The following is a 22,563-nucleotide window of genomic DNA, read 5'->3' on the forward strand; positions in this document are numbered from 1 at the left end:
TAATTGCTCAGGGTTTGCACGTTGCTTGGCAACTTGGGATGAATTGTTAGGAGAAGATGGGATCGTTGTTGCAGCAAATGTGATAGGAAGCACGGTTACAGAGCCGGATGGGGAAATATTAGGAGGGGCGGAGAAGTGGATTTCGGATTATGAGGTGTTTTTTTGAGTCAAAGCTCCATGTTATGGTTGCTGGGTCACCAAAGTTGGAGTTTTATTATGAGACTGATTTTGGGTGGGGAAAGCCTAAGAAAATAGAGGAAATTTCAATAGATAAGATGAGAGCAATTTCATTTACTGAGAGCAGAGATGTGAAGGGTGGCATTGAAGTTGGTTTGGCTTTAACTAAGGCTAAAATGGATGCTTTTACAATGTTCTTCAGTGAAAGTCTTGATGTACTTCAATTAAAGAAAAATAAATTATATTTGTTCTGTTTACTCAAGAGTCAACATTAACTTTTTAGTATAATGATTATTGCTTAAAAAGTAATGCTAAGTGTAGAGAAAGATAAGAGAAATTTGTCTTTTCTTTCTCTACTCACTCACTCTCTCTTCCTGTTTCTTTTTTATTTCTCTCATTTTTCTTTCATGTTTCGCTACACCAAGCATTTTGCTTACTTTAAACGATCTCTTGGTGTGACAAAAAGCTGAAAAATTAGAATTTTTTTTTTGTGTTTTTTCCCCCAATCTTTTATAATTATTAAAATCTAGTAAAAAAAGATGACATAATGTAAATAAAGTGATCAATATCATAATTTAAAACTCAATCTTGACCCCTCTTTTGACTAATAAATAATAAATAAGAAAAAAGACTATGAGAGGATTTTTGTCCTAATTTGAGACTAATTAGAGCATGGAAGAGAAAAATCAGGCATTACATAAATCTTCCTCATTTCAAATAAGAATCCTCTCCATGTTTTTCTCTTTTTCTCTTCTAACCTCTCATAGTTACATGAGTAGCCAAAATTAAGTTTTGAATTTTGATGTTGATAATTAAGTCAGTTTTATTTTATTTACAATTAAGCTATTTTTTTTAACTAGATTAAAAAAGAAACTAAGGAGAAAGTAAAAAATAAGAGAGAAAGAAATAATAAGAAAATCTTAATCCCTTCATTTCTTCATTTCTACTTTCTCTATGTGCCCAGCTATAACTAAATAGTATAAAGCAATGCAGAGTATCGGGGTTCTATAAGAAATTTTAAAGGGTTATAATAGCTCAATTGTAGAACAAGTTTCGTGGTTTGAAACTCATATTATTAACCCAAAGTCCAAAACAAGCTTTGTCACGTTGGTGGGCTTACCGGCTCAATTGACGTGAAGGTAATAAAAGTCGGGATCCGATGTAATTAATAAGAAAAAAAATACAAATAGAAAAGAGGATAATTAACGAATTAAAAAACAAATCTTAAAATAAAAAAAAGGATGATAAAGAAGAGGAGAAAAAAAAGTTAAAAAACCCATTTTTCTGGAAAATTTTCGAAAATAATCATAAAATTTTTGTTATTTTCACAATTAATCCTCTCAATTTTTTTCTATCAACATTAACCAAACACATGTTTTTCTCCCTAAATTACCTTTCTTTACAAGCCAACTTTCTTTACAAGCCAAAAACAACTTTCTTTCTCTCCTATCGCACGAAACTTGGTGCGACAGACAATTTTGGACCTGCCAACGTAAAGTGGCAGCACCGAAAATGGGAAATCATTTGGCTTCGTATACGTTGTTCCAGTAAAAGATTGGAAGAAGAATGTACATGACTAAGGCAAAACCAACTAAAGTATTGACAATGGCAAACAATGGTGTCGCTAATGGACTTCCCAAAAAGCTAGAAACCGTAGACCAGTCGATTCCAATAGCACCAATGCCTAGGCCACTCAGTCCTGAACCTATTTGTTGAGCTGTGACAAATCTTTTCCATATCCAGCAAACAAAAGAAAGAGCAGTAAGGGAAGGGAAAAGGTATCCTGGGACGATATAATAAGCAAAACACGATACAAACACCACGAAAAAGAATTGTATCCTGGTAAGTCCTCCCTTTGGCCTGTTCTCTTTTTCATGTAGTGCCCTGCAATTTTTTTTTTTAACAGATTGAATAAATGCATCGTGTTGCTTCAAGTTTAAAAAATGGTGGAATTTGGAAGATGAATGAGCACCTGAATAGAGAAACTTGAACCAGGTTTGCTGGCCACCACATGTATGGATAGTCCACGAGGTATCTTCTGAATATACCAGCCCACCCATAATCAAGCATCTGAATTGCCCAAAACAAAATATAAAAATCAAAGTTGAGAAACTTTTAGAATGTTTTGTAACTGTAGTACTAATGTAAAATTGTAAATATACCTGAGTTGTTAGTGCAAGCAACAAGGGCGCTACCGGATGTATACTTCTTTTATAGAAAGCCCTGAGCATTGCAATAATATGGACAGCATAAACACCACTAGCTCCACAGCTAGCGAAAATGGTGATCAAAACATGTTCTTTAATATTGAAAGGCCCCGGATTAAATGAGAATGACCAGTTCGTAACAGCCTTTTGTCTATCTCTAGCATCCCAAGCATCAGAGCTAACTCTTCTAGGACCTGCCAGCGTAAAGTTTCTTCTCTCTTCAGGTACTGATCCTTCATTGGAGCTTCCTTTCCGCGACAAGCTTCGCTCAGGTGGTTCAACTCCACCAAGTACAACAGTCTTTTCTGGTATTGCCCATATTCCAGAATAAACCAATTGAGATTGTTTGCAAAGCTTGGTTTTTCGGTTTGGGAGAGATGGGAGAAAGAGAGATTGTTGGGGGAGAGATGAGAGAGAGTGGTATTTTGGTCTCAAAGATTTTTTTATGACTAATATTAATAGAAGTTTATTTGGGGGTTTAAGATAAAAAAAGTTAAAATTTTTATGATTATTGATGTAAATTTCCCCATTCTGCCGCGAGTGAAAGATATTTGTGTGGGGTTTGACCTAGCCATGGGTTAGGGGAAAGGTAGGTTAACGGTTGGATAAAAAAGAAGCGTTCGCCGAACTACGAAGCAAGAAACCATCATCAGCAGCAACGTATTAAAGTCTTTAAGTCTGAACTACCGCCACGTTAAGGGTAACTAGCCGTTTTCTTAACGGACTAAATAAAAAACACATATGTTGTGTTCTGTTCTCTCAACGTGGCCACTTCCCCCGCCAGCTGTCCACGTTCCTGTGGGGCCCCCACGCGCAAATGCTCTCCTATAAATAAGCAATAAACAATAGACTTCAGCACCGCTTCCTCTCACTCATCGTGTTGATTATCATCGACGTCTTCAACGATCTCGCTAAGCAAAAGCCCAGACCCTTCCCATCTTCCCCTCGCATTTCATAAAAATGGCAGCAATGAAGAAGATTAATAGAGTTGCTTTGATTTTTGTGATGGCGGTTTATGCTGTGGCTGTTGTTTCTGCTCAAGAACCGGCACCTGCGCCGGCACCATCCATGGACAAGGGAGCTGCTTCTTATTCTACGGGGCTTTCTGGGGCCCTCATTTGCTCTTCTTTCTTCTTGTCTGCTCTTGCTTTCCTCAACCATTGAGTTTCTATTCATTATATTGTTTTTCGGGCTCCTTTTGTACTCTCTGTTTTTGAGACACTCGCTTTTTTCTTCTTCTTCTTCTTTTTCTTTTTGTTGATGATGGGCTGTTATTATTATTATTATTGAGATTTTGGGGCTAATATTATTTGTATTCACTATTGATTATTATTCGTTGTTGTTATACTATATTGTATATAGCCATCCTTACATATTTGTTATATACGGTTGAATAATAAAAGAGATTTTATATTATTTTATATATAATTTGTTTATCCTCTGATCCTTTCTCTTTGTTCTTGACTTCTTATGGGAGTTTCATGTGGTGTGAATGGGACTTGGCTTCATAAAAATGTTGTTGAATTATTTAAGTGCAGATCAGAGATTTATTAGAAGCAATTGGGTTTACAAACACCGCAGCCACAAGTTGATGATTAATTATTTAATAAATTGAAGATAAATTAATTAAAAAGGGGTTTTAATTTTTCATCCTGTTATTTTCTCTGATTAAAATCAGGAGAATTATTATTAAAATTGAATTGTTCTTTTTTGCTAACCTTTTATAAATATAGAATTGGTAGTTATTAGACGGAAATAGAATTAATTAAATCTCAATCGTATAATAATATTTTACATAGACATATGACAGAAAATTACGAAGAGTAGAGGACATGTCTAACTCATTATTGCGTCTAAAATTTATTATTATATTTTTTTGGTAAGGGTTAAATACAAATTTTAATTGTAAAATACCGGTTGAATTGTACCAAATTAGGGGGCCCAAAAAAAAAAAAAAAACAAGTTGGTAACTTCCAAATCCTGTTTGTGCGCTCACATATGAGCTGAAGAAGTGAAACTGAAATTTGAATCAATGAACAAGAAAAATTGCACGCCTGCAGTTTGAGCAAAACCGTATATGACATGTGTGTACATATACACATATATGTGTAGGAACTCGTCAAATTCTTACTCCATTTCATTCAACTCCTCTTTATGTCCTTGTGGTGGTGGGACAAGAAATTGGAAAAAGCAAATTGAATTTTATTAATTTCTTTTTTATTGGTTTATTAAAAATCTCTTGTTATTAAACAGAATAATCATTTGGAAGAATATTCTTTTTTTTCCCCCTTTTTTGTTGTTTCTCCTAGCGGACAAAGAAAGGTCGAAAATTTAATGTGAACGGAAAAATACTTTTTCAACCGGCAGAAATTCTTTTTATTTTATTTTTTCTGATGGAATTAGGAATATATTTATTTTTCCTGTATTATCCATCGAGGTAACACAGACATCAAGAAAATTGTAAAATTCAGTCACCGAGCGAGCCACTTCCAATGATAAACGCCAAAACAATTGTGTAATTTTTCCCTTGCATGCGCAAAACAGTGTAATCTTTAACATATGCTTTGAAACAAGAACACAAAATTCAAGTAGAAGCTTTTGTGTAGTTCCATATAGATTTCAAACTTGCATACAACACTCTGCAAAATGAATGACGACTCCAGAAAGTATTTCGTCACTCCATGCATTTACATTCTATTACTGTAACAATCAAATACTGAAAGCAGACAGTCTCTAATTTCTCACTTTTGGGGACAAGAAGCCAAGTGGGTAAGAAACACTGCAACTGACACATCTGTTATTTCAAATTCGAATAAATTCACCCATCCATCAGTTTTTTCTATTATTATGTAATTCAAGGTCATATAATCTGCAGTTTGTTATACAATCCAGCATGCTCAAGCTTTCCACATGAAGGTCCCCTCAGGCAACTGGCCAGCAATCCTGCATTTGGCACCATACACGAGCTGAACAGAGCAGAGAATGTGATAAACAATGTACATGCATCCATAACAGTTATTGCTTCAGTATACACCTAATAGAGAGTGCAAATTGTCAACAATCACAAATATTCTGAATTCCAAGAATCACAAGAATGAAATTGCAGGGCATACATAATTGAACAAGTTTTTGTTAATCTAAATGCTTTCCAAATACAGTTTCATCAAAACTGATTCTTTCAATCTCCACAATTGAACACATAGAATATCATGATTGTGTTACCAGAAGTTAAAAAGCCATAGAATATCAGATAACTGCACCTTACCTCAAAAGATTACAAGAGCATGACACTGACTATGTAGGACGACTTCCACATCAATGTTGCTAATATATCTTGACATTATTAGATATCCTGCATACATGAAGAAAGGGTGTCAGCAAGCCATAACTATGCATATGACAGGTTGCTATAACTGGAGACTTCTCATAAATGTTAAATTAAATGAGTAAGTGATATCTCTAGATGGACCGTAGTCAATGCCATTGTTGATTACCAAATGCCTAGGATGCCACTGCACTTAATTAGTTGTTGAAAACACAAAAGAGGATTCATTTCTTGATAACTTACGCTGGAATGCTTTAACAACTCTTTTCACCTTATGTGCATATTAGTAAGGAACTCTGACAACCTGAAAAAATTTAGTAGGAAAATATATTTCAAAAAAGATAAAAGAAAAATGAGCTTTTAAACCAGAGTAACTGTTAATTGAGATAAATTAGTGAACCTGATATCTTTAGCTATCACAGTGCTTCCATCGTCTGACCCAAGGTGACGCAGAACAACTTCCTCCAAACGACCATCTGTATAGGCATGCTGCAAAGATGGAATGTCAATAAACACAACCAAATAACAGCCAAAACTTCACAGATGAATAGTAATCAATGGTTAGCAACAGGCGTCAGAAAATCATACACATAATTTCCAGGCAAGACAATGCCAACATCAACTTACTACTAAATTCCACTAGAGAGAGAAATCCAAACCATAATAAACTAGAATTCATTATATATTCAAAGGAAACAAACCAAAAGCTTCATCTTATTCCATGATGCAAAATGTAGTGGACTATCAAAACACCAAGATGAACGACAACTCAAATGTCCAACACAGAATGGACTAGAGATATCATAGCGAGTTCTAATAACTTAATCTAAATAACTCTCATAATCACTCGAGTCACTTGAGTCAAAATCTAGTTGCGTTAATAACAAAGCCATCTCCACATCCAAAGCCATTCTAACTTCATTTTCAGCATCAAAAAAATCAGGTTCATCTTCCCCAAGTAAGTCCCCGAACGCATCAATAAATGAATCCATATCCACAACATTGGATCTTGATGGAGGTGGCCTGAATGGAGGTGGCCTGCGTGGAGGTGGCCTGTGATATTTCCACATGTAAGAACCAGGCTTGACCATATGCTGGAACACAACACAACATTATATCTATTAATGGAGACATAAAGCCAACGTTCTCTGCTACTAGTAGCTATGAAAATAAATAAATGAAAAAAAAAAAGGAAGAACATATGGCGCACAACACTTGGAACAGAGAAGTCATTACTCAGGTGATCCATTTCAACAGAACCTCAAGGAACAGCAGCAAATAGATGCGACTGATAAAACAAACAGCACATTTATGCTCTACACGTATTCTACAACTATCAATGAAAATCATTACAAGGAAAAAAAAAATGCAACATAAACTGATTACTACAATAACTCAAGAAGAGAGGGAGAGATGGCGGCACAGACATAAGGGTGGTACGAATTTCACTACCCTCAACAATGAGATTCAACATATTTTAAAATGTATTTCAATTTGATTATTGTAATAACACTTTCTCCAAAGCACTGCAAACTATTGTTGCCTTTTAACTCCAAGAAAATTCTTAAGATTACCAACATCCACCTTCTACATTACCATAACTAATCAAGAGTAACAGACTTGCTCCATTTCAGTCCCATCTTTCATTTTCATGCTCTTTTGGCCAATTCAAATCTTAACATGGCAACGTTGTACCAATTGTTGAAGAGCTAAATAACTGACCTTGACAGATTTCGCATGGACATGAATTATAACAAAACAAACATAGCACAAGACAAGATCTTTAAAGCCACATGAAAAGATAACAACACACCCTTATTATATAGCAGACGTGGAAATGGATATGGATCTGACATACAGTATATAGACATTTCCCACTCTCCAACAGCAATGTTACTCCCATACATAGCTGGGACCAGAACTCCTGTTTCAAAATAAGTTTTCACACTGAACTCCCAAATTGAGGTCATGGGCTGAACTCATGTTCACTGATACAAATGCTTTATTGGCTCAAAAGCCCAGTTGTTGAGTTCAAAATGATCATCCAAATGACTAAAACCCTACCATAGCATTCACCTACAGCACATGATACAGATTTCGAAAACATTATTTCCCTGATCTTTGATCAGGGGGGAAAAAAAAAGAAAAATTAAAGCACCGAAAAAGACATCCAATTGACACTCATTGAACATAAAAGAGGAGGAAAACAGCATAGCAATAATAAAGAACTTGCAAAATTTCATGCCTTCAACAAGCATTTATAACCAGCTTCACACTACTAAGGGGTAAAAGGGTAAAAATAAATAACTACATAGCTGCAACTGATATTGACAGTTAAGTTACCTTGTAGAAACAACTAGTTCCAAATGGGCAGTTGCCATTACCAAAGTTAAAGTGCTTGCAATCGATTGACCTGCAAGAAACGAAACCAAAAAAAAAAAAAGGTTATGTCCAAAGCCATGACTAAAAGAAAAGCACCTCAAGTCTATAATTATGTAAACTGCCCTGCTGTAAAATTTTAAAAAAATTGTCTAAAATCGTGTAAAATGCATAACAATAAATTAGAAAACAATGATGAGCAATGGGTCAATAGATTCCAGAATTACTTGAGTTTCGACTTGTAGCTATCAATAATTTCCTGTTTTTCTTCTGGTGTGTAATACCAAATGACACTTGGAATTACAAAATATGATAGCTTCCGGCAAATTGGACAAGCCCTCAGTGCAGTATTGACATCCATTCCAGAGGTTGGAGAACTACTACGCCAATTCCTGATACAGGATATACAGAATGGATGATCACATTCAGATAGCAACCCAAATTTTCGTTCAGCTGCCGTAGGCTTTGATAATACACGATCCAAACACACACTGCATTCAATTTCTTGGCTACGTCTTAGAGCTTCAAGGTGCTTTTGCTTTTTCTCACAAGATTTCATATGCTCTTCTCTTTCTTCAGGTCTGAAAGGATGCAAGCATTGCTTCCCACAAGTTGGGCATGTGTCTCCATGAATATGAGGACATTTTTCCCCACGAGGACAATTACCAGCAGCAGCAAATGAACAGATAGAACGGTCAGCAGGTTTTAGATTCCTGGGCTCGTCAACCTCATCATTCTCTAAAGAATCATTGCACACAGACTCCGGATTCCATGCTGTCTTATTAGGAGGAAGAAAAGGTCTACTCAGTGCAGATAGCTCTGGCATGACACCTGGAACTTTAGTTATCCCACTTGATGTAGCTCTTGAAGGATGAGAAACTGATGAGGAAGATGAAGCAGCCGACTCTGACCGAGAAGGTTTGACATGCTCATATCTGCACCGACTAGCATAAGAGCAGAACCCTTTCTGATAATAAGTGCATATCTAAGATAACAATTAACAAACCATAAGAAACAATTTTTGGATTAAAAAAGCAATCAGTTAAACAAACGTCAATAACCAAGTGAAAAAAGTGATAGAACAAGAGACTTTTACATTATTTGGTGGATCCTTCCAATCATGTGAAAATTCACAATGCTCGCCTTTCAGACATGCTCCATGAGCAAAGAACTTGCAAAGGACCCTGAAAGAATCGAAGAGCCACAAGATATTATTATGACAATAACAGTACCTTATACCAAGAAATAAGCAAGACCACAAGGGGCAGATACCTAATGCAATGAGATCATTAATAGCTACAAAGTCAATTCATAAATCAGTAATAGCTAAATTATAACATTCTTCAAACGCGTATATTTTCGCAGCAACCAAGCATAAAAAGGCAATAAATTTTAGATTAGCTAAACAGAAACTACGATCTAAAAGCAATATTAAACAAAACTGAAAGGAATTGAAGAAGAAGATCACCTCTTGGACATGTCGTTTCGTTCTTGAATTTGTGAAAGACGCAAATAAATTAAAGTGTTCGAAACGAGTCCTTTTTATTTGCTTCCGATGAATCAATTGAAACCCTAGAAACTTAAAATCATTCAATTGATTGATTGTTTTAATGGAAAGCTAAAATGGGGAGAGAGAAATTGAAGCGACAATGAAGGGGGCACGTGAATTTCCATCATTGATTCATGTTAGAAACAAGAGAGTACCCGCTCCCTATCCCTAGGGTTTTTGGCGGTCGATGTGTCTTTTTGGGACTGCAAGTACATTATTGCCCCTGCCCCCTATCTATTGCAATTATGCCAAAATTTATTATTGTTTTCGGTGAGGGTCGGAATGAATTTCAGAATTTTGGTATTACCAAATTTGGGACTTGAGAAGTATTCTCATTGGTTGAAGCTAATTTTTTAAAATTATACTTCTCATTGGTTGAAGCTAATTTTTTAAAATTATATATCATAACAATTTTGTTGACAAATTATTTGGGTATGTTTGTTATGACGCAATTTAATATATATGTGCATGTGAATGAAGCGTGTCTTAGCTCAGGACCTCAGGTAGATATAAATGTATATGAGAAGAGAATTGGATTACTCATAGGTACTATTTTTGGGTTTATAGCCCCAATGCTAGGGACTCATTTTATCTCTTATTCAATTTTTTTTTAATATGGTACATGTACCTCTCAGAAATATTGAAATGAGATCTAATTTATTTTTTAGTCTCTATTATCCTTAAAGAAAGTTGTTAAAAAATCAAAGCCCTCAAAAATGGATATTCATAGTGTAGGAACTATTTGAATTAAAATTATCTCATAATCTAATCTTGTACTGAGCAGTGATAATTTGTGTTAATAAATAAATAAATAATAATCTAAAACTTGAATACATGTAAATAATTCTGACCAAATTATAACAAAGTTTTGCTTTTCAAGCAATCATGATTAGGGATGACAAAAAGATCAAACTCGATTTTTGGACTGATTGATCTTATCCAAAATTTTCTTATTTTGACCTAATTTAAGAGTTAAGGGTCGCTTTATAGCTTAAATACTAATTTAGATCAGGGTATGGGCCTTACTTGTCCCGACCTGAAAACTTAAGGGAGAAAAAGAACAATCACACACGCCTCGCACATTCACACATGTGACACAACTCACACTCTCAAAACACAAAAACAATCTTAGTTATTTTTTTCTCCCCCTTTTCTTGGGGGGTATTGTTGCTGCATTTACAGACCAGTGTAACCATTGCTAGATTCTCATTAGGAGTAACTATATTGATTACATGTAATATCTAACTTATGATCTTTATGTACCATTTAGATGTAATAATGCTATAAAATTATCTGAAAAAAATATGTTGTGGAAGTGGAATACAATTATTTTGAAGGACAATTTTCAAAAAAAATAACACAATCATGAATTTGATAACAGAAAACTAAATATATATGTAAGGTATATGAATCTCTGCATTGTGGGGGGCCGCTAATCTTGTTGGTAAAATTTTTAAGTAGAAAACGATAGCTATGGAGTTGAAACCCCACACAAAAAAATACGGAAGAAATTTAGTTGCAATAATGCTAAATAATCATCATCATCATGAGACATCATCTAATAACAACAGCAATAAAATTCCTTTTCTAAAAGATTCATATCACGTATATTACATACTTTACCTTTACCCAAGACAATTAACCACGCCGATCAATAAATTAGTTGGCACGTCAAAAATTTCTCGTGTGACCCAATCAAAACAATTTCATTCATTTTATTTGGCATAATACAAATTTAATGAATCTCACGAATCGCAATTCTCAAATAACTTAACATTATCATTTAACCCCTTCAACGCATGACTTCCTAACTTGAAAAGTAATAAAAAGGAATTTTGTTGACAAGTAATATATTAGAGAAGGTTATGTTCTTTTTTTTTTTAAATTTAAATTATTTAAATATCAAAATAAAAAAATTTTAAAAATTATGGGCGGACTCGGGCTTGGCCCAATATCATCCCTAGATTCATGACGAGGCAGGCAGGCAGGCCTTTTAAAGGGCCGACAACATAACATCTGAAGCTTTACCCCCGCTTGATTGGATAAGGAAAATAATCATCTTATCAGGTAATTAAAATAAATAAATAAATAAAATAAATCGCATAAAAATCAACCAACAGCAGCTACCACATCCACTAATCTAAGCCCACATTCCATGGCCGCGATATTCTCACCGTCGTCCCCCGTCATCTCTTCGTCCGCCACAACCACCGCCTGCAAAACCCCAACAAAACCACCCCACTCTTCTCTCTTCACACCCACCAAACAATCTCTCACTTCCCTACTGACGGCTACTTTAGCAACCACCACGCTCTTAACAGCTTCGCCATCATTAGCTGAGCCTGCACAAACATACCACATCTACTACGGCACAGCCGCCAGCGCAGCAAACTACGGCGGCTACGGCGGCAACTCCGACAAGAAAGCCTCCGCTGAGTACATTTACGATGTCCCAGATGGATGGAAAGAGCGCTTGGTGTCGAAAGTTGAGAAGGGTACAAATGGAACAGACAGTGAGTTTTATAACCCTAAGAAGAGAACTGAGAAAGAGTACTTGACGTTCTTGGCGGGGTTTCGGCAGCTCGCGCCAAAAGATGCTGTGTTGAATAATCTTGCTTTGAGTGATGTGGATTTGCAGGACTTGCTAGCGAGCGCTGATAAGGTGGCTTCTGAGGAGAAGAAGGATGATAAAGGACAGCTTTATTATGTGTATGAGATTGATGGTGTTGGTTCTCATAGCTTGATAAGTGTTACTTGCGCTAACAATAAGCTTTATGCACATTTTGTTAATGCACCGACGCCCGAGTGGAATCGAGACGAAGAGACCTTGAGGCATGTTCATGAATCTTTTAAGACTGTTCAGTAAGAGTTTGGTGTGGTCATTTAATTGAGTGAAATGAAGTTTATTCGATATGTTCGTTTATGTGTAATATTCAGTCTTTTTAATCTGCCATTATAAATAATCTTCAATTATAAAATTTGAACAAGATTTTGTTGTTACATTTTTTAAAAATTATTATGTTTCTGCTTTTCGTGTTAGAAGATGATCTTCATTTTATCACAACAAATTAAGATATGAGCAGTGAAGCAATCAGGTCAGTGTTGGTGCGGTAACCTTTACCACCCGATGGCTGAGTGAGTGGTTCGATGAAACTACAGCAAATATGATAGTATCTTGCTCTTGTTTCATTGCTTCTTGTTACTACATTATATGAGAGAGGAGGTATGACACTGGTTCAGTAGGAGCAGAGTTACTAGCAACTGACAAAAGTTTAATTAGAACAATTTAGGTTGAGAACTTGTGAATTGATGTGAGGAGCAAACAAATTATCTCCCAAAATCCAAGAAATCAAGTATTGACTCTTTTCGTTTTCCAGGAATCAATGCATTTACCTCAACCAATTGAAGGAAAAATTTACTCCAAGATTGACTAATATGTGAATGAATCCAGAGTAAATTTTAGAGTAGGCCATTTTGAATTTGGTATATACCAAAAGCTGTTGCATCGATGGAGCATTGCTAATACAACGAATTACAATTTTAAGTAAGAAAATAAAACCTTATTTCCGAGTCAGTGACAAACCACAATGAGATGCATGACATCATACAAGGTAGTAGCAACAAAACATGAGATGTTCTCCATATTCAATTCAACCAACATCAATCTGAGATGCATAGATAGCAAGAAATATATGCAAGATGCTACACTAGTAAGAAAACATGTCATCGTTTCTTCTTCAGATGAATTTTACAATCTGGCGTCCACATTCAACTCAAACACTGACTAGTACAATGTGAAGCCATCATCGTAAGAAACATGCCACCCTGTCCGACAAGGCGGGGCATTTTTATCATACTCAGCACAGCAGCTCCATCTTTTCTTCCAGTTAGCACTTCCAGTGTTTGGCCTATCATCCTTTTCATTCCACTTATAAACGATCACCCCAGAGTGATCGCTCCACTCCCCATCAATCCCTTGGTGTGGTGGCGCCAGGGCAAACAACCCTTTCTCCCCTGCAGTTAAACACTAATTAGTAAAGTACCGAAAGAAAATATCGAAAAGAAAGAATCTCAATTGGCAAGTTGGTGCCAAATGCTAAAGCTATATTAGAGGTAAGAAATATGGTACCAGTTGTGTGGCCGTGGAAGGAGCATGCAGTTGGGGAATTATCTTTGTCAAGATAAAGAGTGTTGCATCTCAAGCATCGTTTTTTCGTTTGTATTTGACATCTAATACTCGTGAAACACTTGAATTTTACTTCGTTTGATTGTTTGAAAAGAACAAGATTGGAGTAATGATTGTACGCTAAAGCCATCAATACTTGATGATGTACGTGTTCAATTCAATTCAAGGACGAAATGAGGCAGCTTCTCTTGTTTTTGATTCAGAGGAAGCGATGAAGTCCACGTGGAACATTATGATTGAGTAACGAATACTGATGAGGCTTATGGGCCGGGCTTTTCTAAGCCCAAAATCGAAAGCATCTTCCTAAATGCAGAATACTTGCAAAGAGAGATGAGGCTTCGCTTAATTTTGAGGGGGACGGGGTTTGGTTTCTAGTAATTTAGGTTTGTTTTCCCCTAATATAACCCGATCGGGTTTACTGTTCGGTTCGGTTTTAAAGGCTTGTCCTTTTTATTTCTTCCGTTCTTGCTTCTCTTGGCTTTCTTTCTTCTGGGTTTGTTTCTTTTTCTTTTGATTCCTGATTCTTAGTTTGCTGTAGAATATTTTGGGTGTGTAAAATTTGTATCTTTGTTGGTTGAGAGTCTTCTTATTGTAGCATTTTGGGCTTAAGACATATGGTTGACTTGATCTTGCCGGTAAAAAAGAAAAATTTATGAGGTTTTTTTATTTTATACTTATGTAATTCTTGTGATGGTAGTGTTTTTAGCTAATCAGTTGTTTTTTTTTTTTTGCCTTCTTTTTGAGATTTGGCTTTCTAAATTTTGCATATTCATGTTGCTCTCAAATTTGAGTTTAAGATTGAGGATTATGAATAAAATATAATTGAAAATCTCATATTTTGACATATACTTTGCAAGGTTGTTGAATTGAATATATTTGTATTCATTTTTATAGTGTGATTAAAGCTGTTTTAGGTGTTATATTCTGTATTTATGTAAAATGAATACAATTCGACCTCTTACGATCTAAACCGGAATTGAAATCGAAAATCCGAACCTGAAGCCGAACCGAATTTCAAATCGAATCGATCCCAAACCGAATTTAAAACGGAACCGTACAGAACCATAGTAGCTTTTCAAACCGTTTGGGTTGAATTATCAAACCCGAACGGATTGTAAACCGAACCGAAATCCGTAAAAAGCGAACCGAAAACCAAAACGCCCACCCCTGTAAATGCCACAGCCCATCATCTTATATTAATTTTATTTTTGAGATTTGGCAGACAGAGGTACAGAGATATGGAGTCGAGCTAACACTCACCACTTTGTCTCAGATTTTTCCTTTTGCTTTCTTTCGCTCTTGGCTGAATAATCCAGAAGTAATGGCACCGATTTCTTCAGCTTGTAAGAGCTCTCTCTTTCTACCTGTTTACCCGTGTCCAAATTTTACGATTGATAATTCTTTGTATACTTATTTATTATCTCTTTATTTCTAACAATGGACTTTAATTATCTAATTAACTACGGCTAATTTATTCTAATCACAATCCTGTTTTTGTTTCTCGAGAAATTTCGGGGAGAAAACAATAAAGTTTTGGATCTATTACCCTACGTTGCATAATATTGTAAATAACGGATAATTTAATTTAATTTAATCTAGTGTGCTGGCTTTTGTGGATAGGAGAGTGATTGATGATCGAATAATTAGTTGATTCTATGAGATGATCATGAGGTGAAAAATGAGAAAACAATGTAGAATTTGGTGGCCGAAGCACCTGTCATCAACTGAGCCTTCTTCATCGTACACTTTCTTGTTTGGCTGGTTCGTCTCTTGCGCATCGGCATCTCTCGACATTGTTGTGGCATTCGCTTGTGATGAATCCTCTTTCTCTGGCTGCCAATACAGTCTTAAGGTATAAAGAATAATTGTTTTAATCTTTTTTGGCAATTAGAAGTTTGTAAAGAACATCTAATTCTCCAAGCACCAAGTATTTTAGTTGCATTTCTTTTAATTGTGTAACTCTCACAGTACATATCAAGTTTAGATGATTTTGACAGTGGTTTGTTCAACAACATTGGACAATGTTGTAACGTTATATTATGAAGCATTGATGAGTATACAATGTTCACTTTGAAACTTGTAGAACTCTGATATTATGATACATTGGTGAGTATACTATGTTCAGTTAGAGCTAGGAGAAATGGTATCATAGAGATTTAATTGGATTAGAGCTATTGATGTTTTCAGATTATTTTCTTATATTCCTGTTTCTCACTGTATTACTTTCATATTGTTTTCTTAGTAACACGTTATTGAGTTTGGGGAGATGTTGTGATGAGGTTTGATTACGCTAAACTCTTTTGATGGATATTGGTCTGTCCGGAGGGGTAATGAAGCTGCAATGGAGGTTGCTCTGATTTTTTGTGTGTTAAAGGCTTTATGGAGTTAATGAAGCATATTTTCGTGCATTTGAAGTGGATATATGAAGGATTTTAGTTCTAGATTATATCTTACAGTGTGCACTATTTCTTGTTATCAGGAAATCCTCTGCGATACAAACAGGAGCATGTCTATAACTTTACAGGATAAGTCAATGTTTTCTTTGCTTGGTCAGTGTGCCGCATGTCCCAGCGATAATGATCAGTTGTTCGGGATTGGAGTGGGAGATAATGATAAAAAAAAGTATTCTACTTGTCATATTGCTTGTGCACTAAACAGTGAGGGTATGCTAAGAAAGAGAAATAGAAGATACTATTGTGGGTGCCACAAACTTGATGGCTTACTAGAGAAACATACGCAAGCTGCTACTGGAAGCAATCACTGGATTGAGATGGCATATGATCCTTATGAAATTCATGGTAGAAATATTCACTGTATTCCCAAATTGCATCACATTCACTGGAACGGGCGATTGGTGTCTCAGTGCGATGTCCACGTATGTAAGTCATGATTACCCTTTTTTTTTTTCAATTTTTAAAGATAAGTCATGATTACTTTACTGCTTGATATATGTTTAAGTTGTTTTTTTCAGTTGTGGTAAATCTCCTTTCTGTTTGAAAATTTTAGGTGATACTTTATGAAACTCCCACATATGGTGCACGCCATTTCTCCTTGAGTTGTTGGAATTCTTTCAAAAAGGTGAAAATTCCTCTCAAGGAACCCAAGTGGATTGATGAACTTCACCAGAAGCAACCTCTCAATGACTTGGTAAAGTAGTTTGCAAGATTGCCCTTTGTGCTATATACCATGTTTCAAAAATTCTTTAGTGACTGAAAATTTGTATTTTTGTCTTCCTCAATTCAGGATGCAGTGATTCTAGCAATGAATAGTGCCACTGCTTCCAAAATGGTCTTTGAGAGACATGTTGGCTCCAGCAGGCCTTTCACTAAGTTTTCTATTATTTGCATGTATTTCTCTAGTCTTTGGTGATTACACTATCCTAGTTTCCTGTGCACTTTCTAATGGCATGTGTTGTTTTTAGGCTTATTGCTCTGGTGTGGCAGTTATTGGCTGTGTCTATGGCTTCGTTGTCCACTATATTCTATATTTTTCTTCAGTTTCTTCATAGCCTTCTGGGTTTTGGATCACAATCGTGGATATACACTACATCAAAAAGTTTATTCAACACTGCTTGGATAAATATCCAAATTCGTTGTGGTCAGATCTTGTTTTGGCCTATCCTTCTTCAGGACAATGACTCCAGGTGACAAGAGGCTCTCGGTAACATATATTGGAGTTTTTTTATTTATGAGGTTTTCCTTTGTGGTAGAAAATGAAATTATATACTTTGATTATTTAATTTAGAATCATTTAAAATGTTGTTTATTTCTCTATTCTCTCATTTACAAAAGGAGCTTGTAATTCCTACCAAGAAAAAGAAAAAAATAAAATTTATTTCTCTGTTTTTCTTATTCGGAAAGCTCATGGTTAACCAGTTGAATTGTTAGCCTATTTGGTCCAACCTAGATGGACTGGATACCATGATCTTAAGTGTATTACATTTGATCTATTGTTGTCTTCATTTTCTGGAACAGGCCCTTTTATTTCTTGTAGCATAATTTATTTTATTTTATTTTTTATTTTTTGTAAGGTCTCAGTCATGTGTTGAATATGCTGAGAAAGCTGCATTACGTAAGCACTCCATGTGGTCAAGCTTAGCTGTCGATTTGCTTTTGGGAAACTTGATTGGTTTCTCACTGTTGTTTAATGCGGAATCAGTCTGCTTATGGGTTTCGGACTTTGCCAATGATACTACAAATGAGCTGTTGCGTACAGGTTGTGTATGGTTGATGGGAGTGCCAGCAGGTTTCAAGTTGAATACCGAGTTGGCTGGAGTTCTTGGCATGATTTCCCTTAATGCCATCCAAATATGGTCTACACTCTGGTTCTTTGTTGATTCCCTCTTGGTTTATTTGGTGAAAGGACTTGCTATATTAGGAATTCTTTTTGGGATGACTGTACCTGCTGCCTTGGTTAGAGACATGATTGTGGTAGTGACGTTGCATGTTTCAACCCTCCATTGGATGATATCACTTTTGTACTCTCAGCAGATACAGGCATTAGCAGCTTTGTGGCGCTTGTTCAGGTTAGCCTGAACTAAAACTTTTTCTGATTAAAATCATTAAGATTCTCACTTGCAAGTTGCAATTACAGATGAAACCTACTATTAAGACTAGGCCCTTCTTTTTACATGATCTAATGAGTGCTTCATATCTATTGATCACATAAATTGTTATTATGTACTTTGAAGTAGTATTATTTCTGAAAGAGGTTGGCTGGTGACTGTTTGTTTTTGTGGGACGGGCATATTTCAACTTTACTGCATTATAGGTTGCAATTACAAATGAAACCTACTCGTATGACTAGGCCCTTCTTTTACATAATTAATGGGTGCTTGATATTTTTTTTTTTTTTGGTAGAAAACAGGAAAATGTCTTGAGATTTAGTTGTCTCTGTGATTTTGATGTTTCTTTGCTTCAAGTTCTTCATACAGTTGCTGAATTATTTTGGCAGGGGTCGTAAGTGTAATCCTCTTCGACAAAGACTAGATAGCTATGAGTACACTGTGAAGCAACATATTGTCGGATCTCTTCTCTTTACGCCACTGCTACTTCTGTTACCAACAACTTCTGTTTTCTATATTTTCTTCACCATGATGAACACAAGCATCAGCCTTATCTGCATGCTGATCGAAGTCATTATATCTATTATCCATGCCACACCTTATATTAAAATTGTACTCTGGTTGGTGAGACGAAGAAGATTTCCAGCTGGGATATGGTTTGAGATTGTAACTTGTCATAGCAATAGCGTTAATTCTCCAGAGATTGTTAGCCTTGATAAAATCATTTCACCTTCTAAAAATTCACTGCACCAAGAGAATATAAGTGGAAGATCTCATGCTCTGGTTTCAATTCTTCAGAGCAACTTTTTTACTATAGGTGAGGGGCCTTGTGCAAATTTCCTATTTCTTCCAAGGACACACTGGACTAAAATGTAGAAGTGTTTGATTATGCTTGTTGCATAAGAAGGATTGGCTGTTCTGGTTTTTTATTTACTGGATTGTATTTCTTTTTGACTTTGCGCTAACACGAATACGAAAATATCCTGCAGGACAAATAGTCATACCTCACTACAGAAAGGTTTTTACTAGGGTTTCAAGATCATATTTTGCCACATCAGCTTATGGAGTTCTTACTGGGAAAAGGTGAGTTGTCTTCCCTATCCAAGCTTTATGTTTTACTGATTCGTGTGCAGGTGTGGATCTTTCAAACTGTGATTTTCAACTGAATCTATCTCTTTTCTTGTGTGTTTCTTTTCCTCAAATCTCAGAATTTCGTTTACTTTGGGGACCAAGCTTCCTTCAACAATGCCTTGGATGTTCATCCCATACAAAGAGTACTGGTGTCTTTGCCGTAATTCAATACTTGCATGCATGCTGGAATGTGACTGTCATTTGTTTCAATGATACATAAAACACATTGATTGCCTAAACTTATTGGTTTCTCAATCCTCTTGTGTCACTCCTAGCCCCCTCTTGATAAGATCGAGAAATTTTGGCTACTTACCATTTAGTTTTAGAGGGTTCCGGCCATTCCATGCCTAACAATATTGGTTCTTTACCAAGGCTGATTGCACATTTTGTAGGAAATGTCAGTGTGATAATAGTTAGATGTGTGCATAACTGATTTTTCTTTGGATTTTGGCATATTATTTATTATTATTATTATTATTATTTTAACATGATGGTTGGTTTTTTTTTATTGTGATTAAGGTTTTGTTTGGGATTAAAGTTGAACAGATATAGTTTAAAAGTTACAGCAATAAAGTATTTAGTAAACATTAGTTGCTGTAACTTAAAAGTTAAGTTGATTTGATTTTATACTTGTTAGGTGAAAAATCTATTATATATTACTAATTTTATTAAAATTATTACTTAAAAATTGTATTTACTATAAATTAATAATTTTTATTTTATAGTTATAATTATTTTTTTTCACAATTGCTGTAGCTTCCTCCATACCAAACAGGGCCTAACTACTAGTTTGTTTACACAAAGTTTTCCAATCACCGAGCTTGAAGATAAAAACAATCATAATAAGAAGTGGCCAGTTTATTATCTTCAAAACATTTTTTAATTATAAATAAAATAACTTTTTTTTTCTTTTCCTGCTGTATGACATACCAAAATTTATCTTGGTAAATTCGGTGGTTGGAAATTGTACCCTAAACTTTAATAAATCTATCGTTACTTTAAAATAAACATAAGATTAACAAAATGAAGACTAGGAGGGAAAGACTGGTCAATGCACGGCTTCCTTCCTTTCTTCATCACGTCACCTCGGGCAAAAATGTAGGTTGGTTAATGAATCCAAAAGTATTGAATACTCCATTAATATTTCAGTATGACAGAATTACTATCGCCTTCACATTTTAAAATGTGTATTTGAAGCTAAACTGAACAGTGGCAAAGCTTTTACATATTTTAAAATTTAAACCTGGCTGTGCCTTTTTGACCTGATTTTTTTTCTTTTTTTTTTTGAATTTCTAGATACAACCCCATATGCGTAGAACTGATTAACTTCATGATTAGTTGTGGATTCTTTTTCTACTGTATTCTTCAACTTGTCAAGTGCATCTCTTCTTTAAATTTCATCCGTTGATTTTCTGAAAGTTGCGACCTCTCAAACACAAATCTACCACCTGCTAACTAAGTGCCAAAGATCAAATAAATCTAATTACTTCGGAATCAATTAAAAAATTGACTTGGTTCACGTGTTGGAGGGGGTGCCATGAAGAGAGAGAGAGAATCAGATGAAGTTTTACTACTGGCGGCAGGGTAGATACTGTTAATTATTCTTTTATTATTTTTTTAAATATTTTTCAGTAGTCCTTCCTAGTTCCTATAACAAGTTAACGACATAGAATACGTCTTCGTTTAAATTTAGTCGAATAAATAAATCTATCCTTGCGATCTTTATTAATAAACAAAACCCTCTAAGAGCTTATTGTTATTTGATTTCTGTTTAAAGCTGTTGATGAATATACGCTAATTAATATTAGTGTTAAATTATCGTGAGACTGTATTTGTTTATGTACATATACAATGGTTAACTTTAACCGTTAGACTGATTGTGATTTAAGGGTTGAGATTTTGTTTAAAATTTTGTATATAGACATGGGATGGGATAGGGGAACCCTCTTTTTAACATTAATTTTTATACAAAATTTTAGGGGCAGTTTGGTAAGCAGCAGCTTTTGAAATAATTATTATTAATTATGCTGTAAAAATAATTAACTTTGAAAATGATCAGTTAAATGTTTCGTAAAATTTACTTTAAAACTATTGTAAGTTTTAAAAATAATCATATGTGTTTAATAAATATTATTGTTAAATTATGGTAAGAATATAGATAATTGAACTAAACTTAATAAAATTTATTTACACATTTATAAATATATATATAAATATTTTTAATTGTGTATATGTAATAATGATAACTAAAATAAATAGTTTATATTATCAATTATATATATATTTTAAACTTTTTATCTCAATATAATAATAATAAGAATATGTTTAAAGTTAATGAGGATAAGGTTGGATTTCTATAATATATGTGATGATAGAGTACTGGTTTAAGATCTTAAACCTTTTTAAAATTTAGAAATGCTATTAAGTAATATGGTTTAATAGTATAAATACCATTATACTATTAACTATATGGCTTAATAGCCTTTTCAGACTTTAACAAATTCAAGATTTTGGATCGAAATATTTCTACATTATGATATATATGGAATTGTGTTAAATATAAGAGAGATTAAAAGATATTGAACACCAAAATTAACTTTTGGCTTTTCAAAATCATTTTTAAACTTTCTAAAAACAATTCAAAACAGACCCATAGTCATCAAATCATAATCAATCTAATGGTTAAAATTAATTGATTATATGAATTTCTTTTAAAGTTTAAATATTATTAATTCCTTTCATCACATTTCACTCTTTACTGCATGATCTTCTTCTTCCAAAATGATTTGTATAATAGTAACAATTTTTTTTTTAAATAATCCTGGATGATCTAATATTCCAATTTCAAGCCCCAAGACAAAATTATATTGCCTTACAAATATACCCGTATAGTCATACAAAACTATGCATTAATCTCTCTCTCTCTCTCTCTCTTGAGGGGGGTGTTAATAATAAGAACTACTTAACATAATAATAACTCCACAAACAAGTGTACATGACTGCAAACTTTTTATGGCTAAGATTTTTTTAATAAGAAATAAAAAG

The 22,563-nt window shown here is 34.6% G+C and overlaps 5 protein-coding genes across 17 annotated transcripts; 2 read left to right on the plus strand and 3 right to left on the minus strand.

Moving 5' to 3' along the window:
• Positions 1 to 1,492: 1,492 nt before the first annotated feature.
• LOC112499004 (oligopeptide transporter 5-like) lies at positions 1,493 to 2,882 on the minus strand. Its single transcript, XM_025101425.2, has 3 exons — positions 2,340 to 2,882; positions 2,150 to 2,247; positions 1,493 to 2,061 (listed from the first exon to the last, which is right to left on the minus strand). Exons 1-3 carry the CDS (start codon positions 2,406 to 2,408, stop codon positions 1,698 to 1,700), a joined length of 531 nt encoding a protein of 176 aa, XP_024957193.2. The 5' UTR covers positions 2,409 to 2,882; the 3' UTR covers positions 1,493 to 1,697.
• A 2,085-nt stretch (positions 2,883 to 4,967) lies between these two features.
• LOC102622382 (putative RING-type E3 ubiquitin transferase C3H69) lies at positions 4,968 to 9,851 on the minus strand. 12 transcript variants are annotated; one of them, XM_015531824.3, is made up of 9 exons: positions 9,557 to 9,851; positions 9,185 to 9,272; positions 8,316 to 9,073; positions 8,053 to 8,122; positions 7,523 to 7,633; positions 6,110 to 6,198; positions 5,953 to 6,013; positions 5,650 to 5,736; positions 4,968 to 5,314 (listed from the first exon to the last, which is right to left on the minus strand). In XM_015531824.3, the coding sequence occupies exons 1-7, from the start codon at positions 9,565 to 9,567 to the stop codon at positions 5,977 to 5,979; spliced, it is 1,164 nt and encodes a 387-aa protein (XP_015387310.1). In that variant the 5' UTR covers positions 9,568 to 9,851; the 3' UTR covers positions 4,968 to 5,314; positions 5,650 to 5,736; positions 5,953 to 5,976. The 12 variants fall into 12 exon arrangements, with proteins under 12 accessions (XP_015387310.1, XP_015387307.1, XP_052295542.1 ...); XM_015531821.3 differs by having other exon boundaries at positions 4,968 to 5,327; XM_052439582.1 differs by having other exon boundaries at positions 4,968 to 5,350.
• Positions 9,852 to 11,741: 1,890 nt separating this feature from the next.
• On the plus strand, positions 11,742 to 12,624 carry LOC102622079 (thylakoid lumenal 19 kDa protein, chloroplastic). The gene has a single exon (XM_006482830.4). It carries the CDS (start codon positions 11,793 to 11,795, stop codon positions 12,501 to 12,503), a length of 711 nt encoding a protein of 236 aa, XP_006482893.1. The 5' UTR covers positions 11,742 to 11,792; the 3' UTR covers positions 12,504 to 12,624.
• Positions 12,625 to 13,150: 526 nt separating this feature from the next.
• Positions 13,151 to 13,999, minus strand: LOC102621797 (uncharacterized). The gene is made up of 2 exons (XM_006482829.4): positions 13,767 to 13,999; positions 13,151 to 13,651 (listed from the first exon to the last, which is right to left on the minus strand). Exons 1-2 carry the CDS (start codon positions 13,951 to 13,953, stop codon positions 13,422 to 13,424), a joined length of 417 nt encoding a protein of 138 aa, XP_006482892.1. The 5' UTR covers positions 13,954 to 13,999; the 3' UTR covers positions 13,151 to 13,421.
• A 187-nt stretch (positions 14,000 to 14,186) lies between these two features.
• LOC102621499 (uncharacterized) lies at positions 14,187 to 20,006 on the plus strand. Of its 2 annotated transcripts, none has more exons than XM_025101088.2 (10): positions 14,187 to 15,166; positions 15,423 to 15,675; positions 16,303 to 16,698; positions 16,830 to 16,970; positions 17,067 to 17,170; positions 17,245 to 17,466; positions 17,854 to 18,348; positions 18,777 to 19,204; positions 19,377 to 19,470; positions 19,596 to 20,006. In XM_025101088.2, exons 2-10 carry the CDS (start codon positions 15,502 to 15,504, stop codon positions 19,729 to 19,731), a joined length of 2,190 nt encoding a protein of 729 aa, XP_024956856.2. In that variant the 5' UTR covers positions 14,187 to 15,166; positions 15,423 to 15,501; the 3' UTR covers positions 19,732 to 20,006. The 2 variants fall into 2 exon arrangements, with proteins under 2 accessions (XP_024956856.2, XP_006482891.2); XM_006482828.4 differs by having other exon boundaries at positions 14,188 to 15,166; positions 15,444 to 15,675.
• The last annotated feature ends 2,557 nt before the right edge of the window (positions 20,007 to 22,563 follow it).

The sequence above is a fragment of the Citrus sinensis genome, chromosome 4, assembly GCF_022201045.2.
Source record: "Citrus sinensis cultivar Valencia sweet orange chromosome 4, DVS_A1.0, whole genome shotgun sequence".
Lineage (NCBI taxonomy): Eukaryota > Viridiplantae > Streptophyta > Magnoliopsida > Sapindales > Rutaceae > Citrus > Citrus sinensis.

Coding starts and splice junctions, on each gene's coding strand:
- LOC102622382 (XM_006482831.4), bottom strand. Junction 8,123..8,315: donor AGCTACAAGTCGAAACTCAA/GTAATTCTGGAA, acceptor CGTTTCTTGCAG/GTCAATCGATTGCAAGCACT. Junction 7,634..8,052: donor GAACTAGTTGTTTCTACAAG/GTAACTTAACTG, acceptor ATTTTGAAACAG/GAGTTCTGGTCCCAGCTATG.
- LOC102621797 (XM_006482829.4), bottom strand. CDS start 13,953: ATGGCTTTAGCGTACAATCATTACTCCAATCTTGTTCTTTTCAAACAA. Junction 13,652..13,766: donor CTTCCACGGCCACACAACTG/GTACCATATTTC, acceptor GTTTAACTGCAG/GGGAGAAAGGGTTGTTTGCC.
- LOC102621499 (XM_025101088.2), top strand. CDS start 15,502: ATGAGAAAACAATGTAGAATTTGGTGGCCGAAGCACCTGTCATCAACT. Junction 16,699..16,829: donor TGTCTCAGTGCGATGTCCAC/GTATGTAAGTCA, acceptor TGAAAATTTTAG/GTGATACTTTATGAAACTCC. Junction 17,467..17,853: donor CTTCAGGACAATGACTCCAG/GTGACAAGAGGC, acceptor ATTTTTTGTAAG/GTCTCAGTCATGTGTTGAAT.
- LOC112499004 (XM_025101425.2), bottom strand. CDS start 2,408: ATGCTCAGGGCTTTCTATAAAAGAAGTATACATCCGGTAGCGCCCTTG. Junction 2,248..2,339: donor TGCTTGCACTAACAACTCAG/GTATATTTACAA, acceptor TGGGCAATTCAG/ATGCTTGATTATGGGTGGGC. Junction 2,062..2,149: donor GTTCAAGTTTCTCTATTCAG/GTGCTCATTCAT, acceptor AAAAAATTGCAG/GGCACTACATGAAAAAGAGA.
- LOC102622079 (XM_006482830.4), top strand. CDS start 11,793: ATGGCCGCGATATTCTCACCGTCGTCCCCCGTCATCTCTTCGTCCGCC.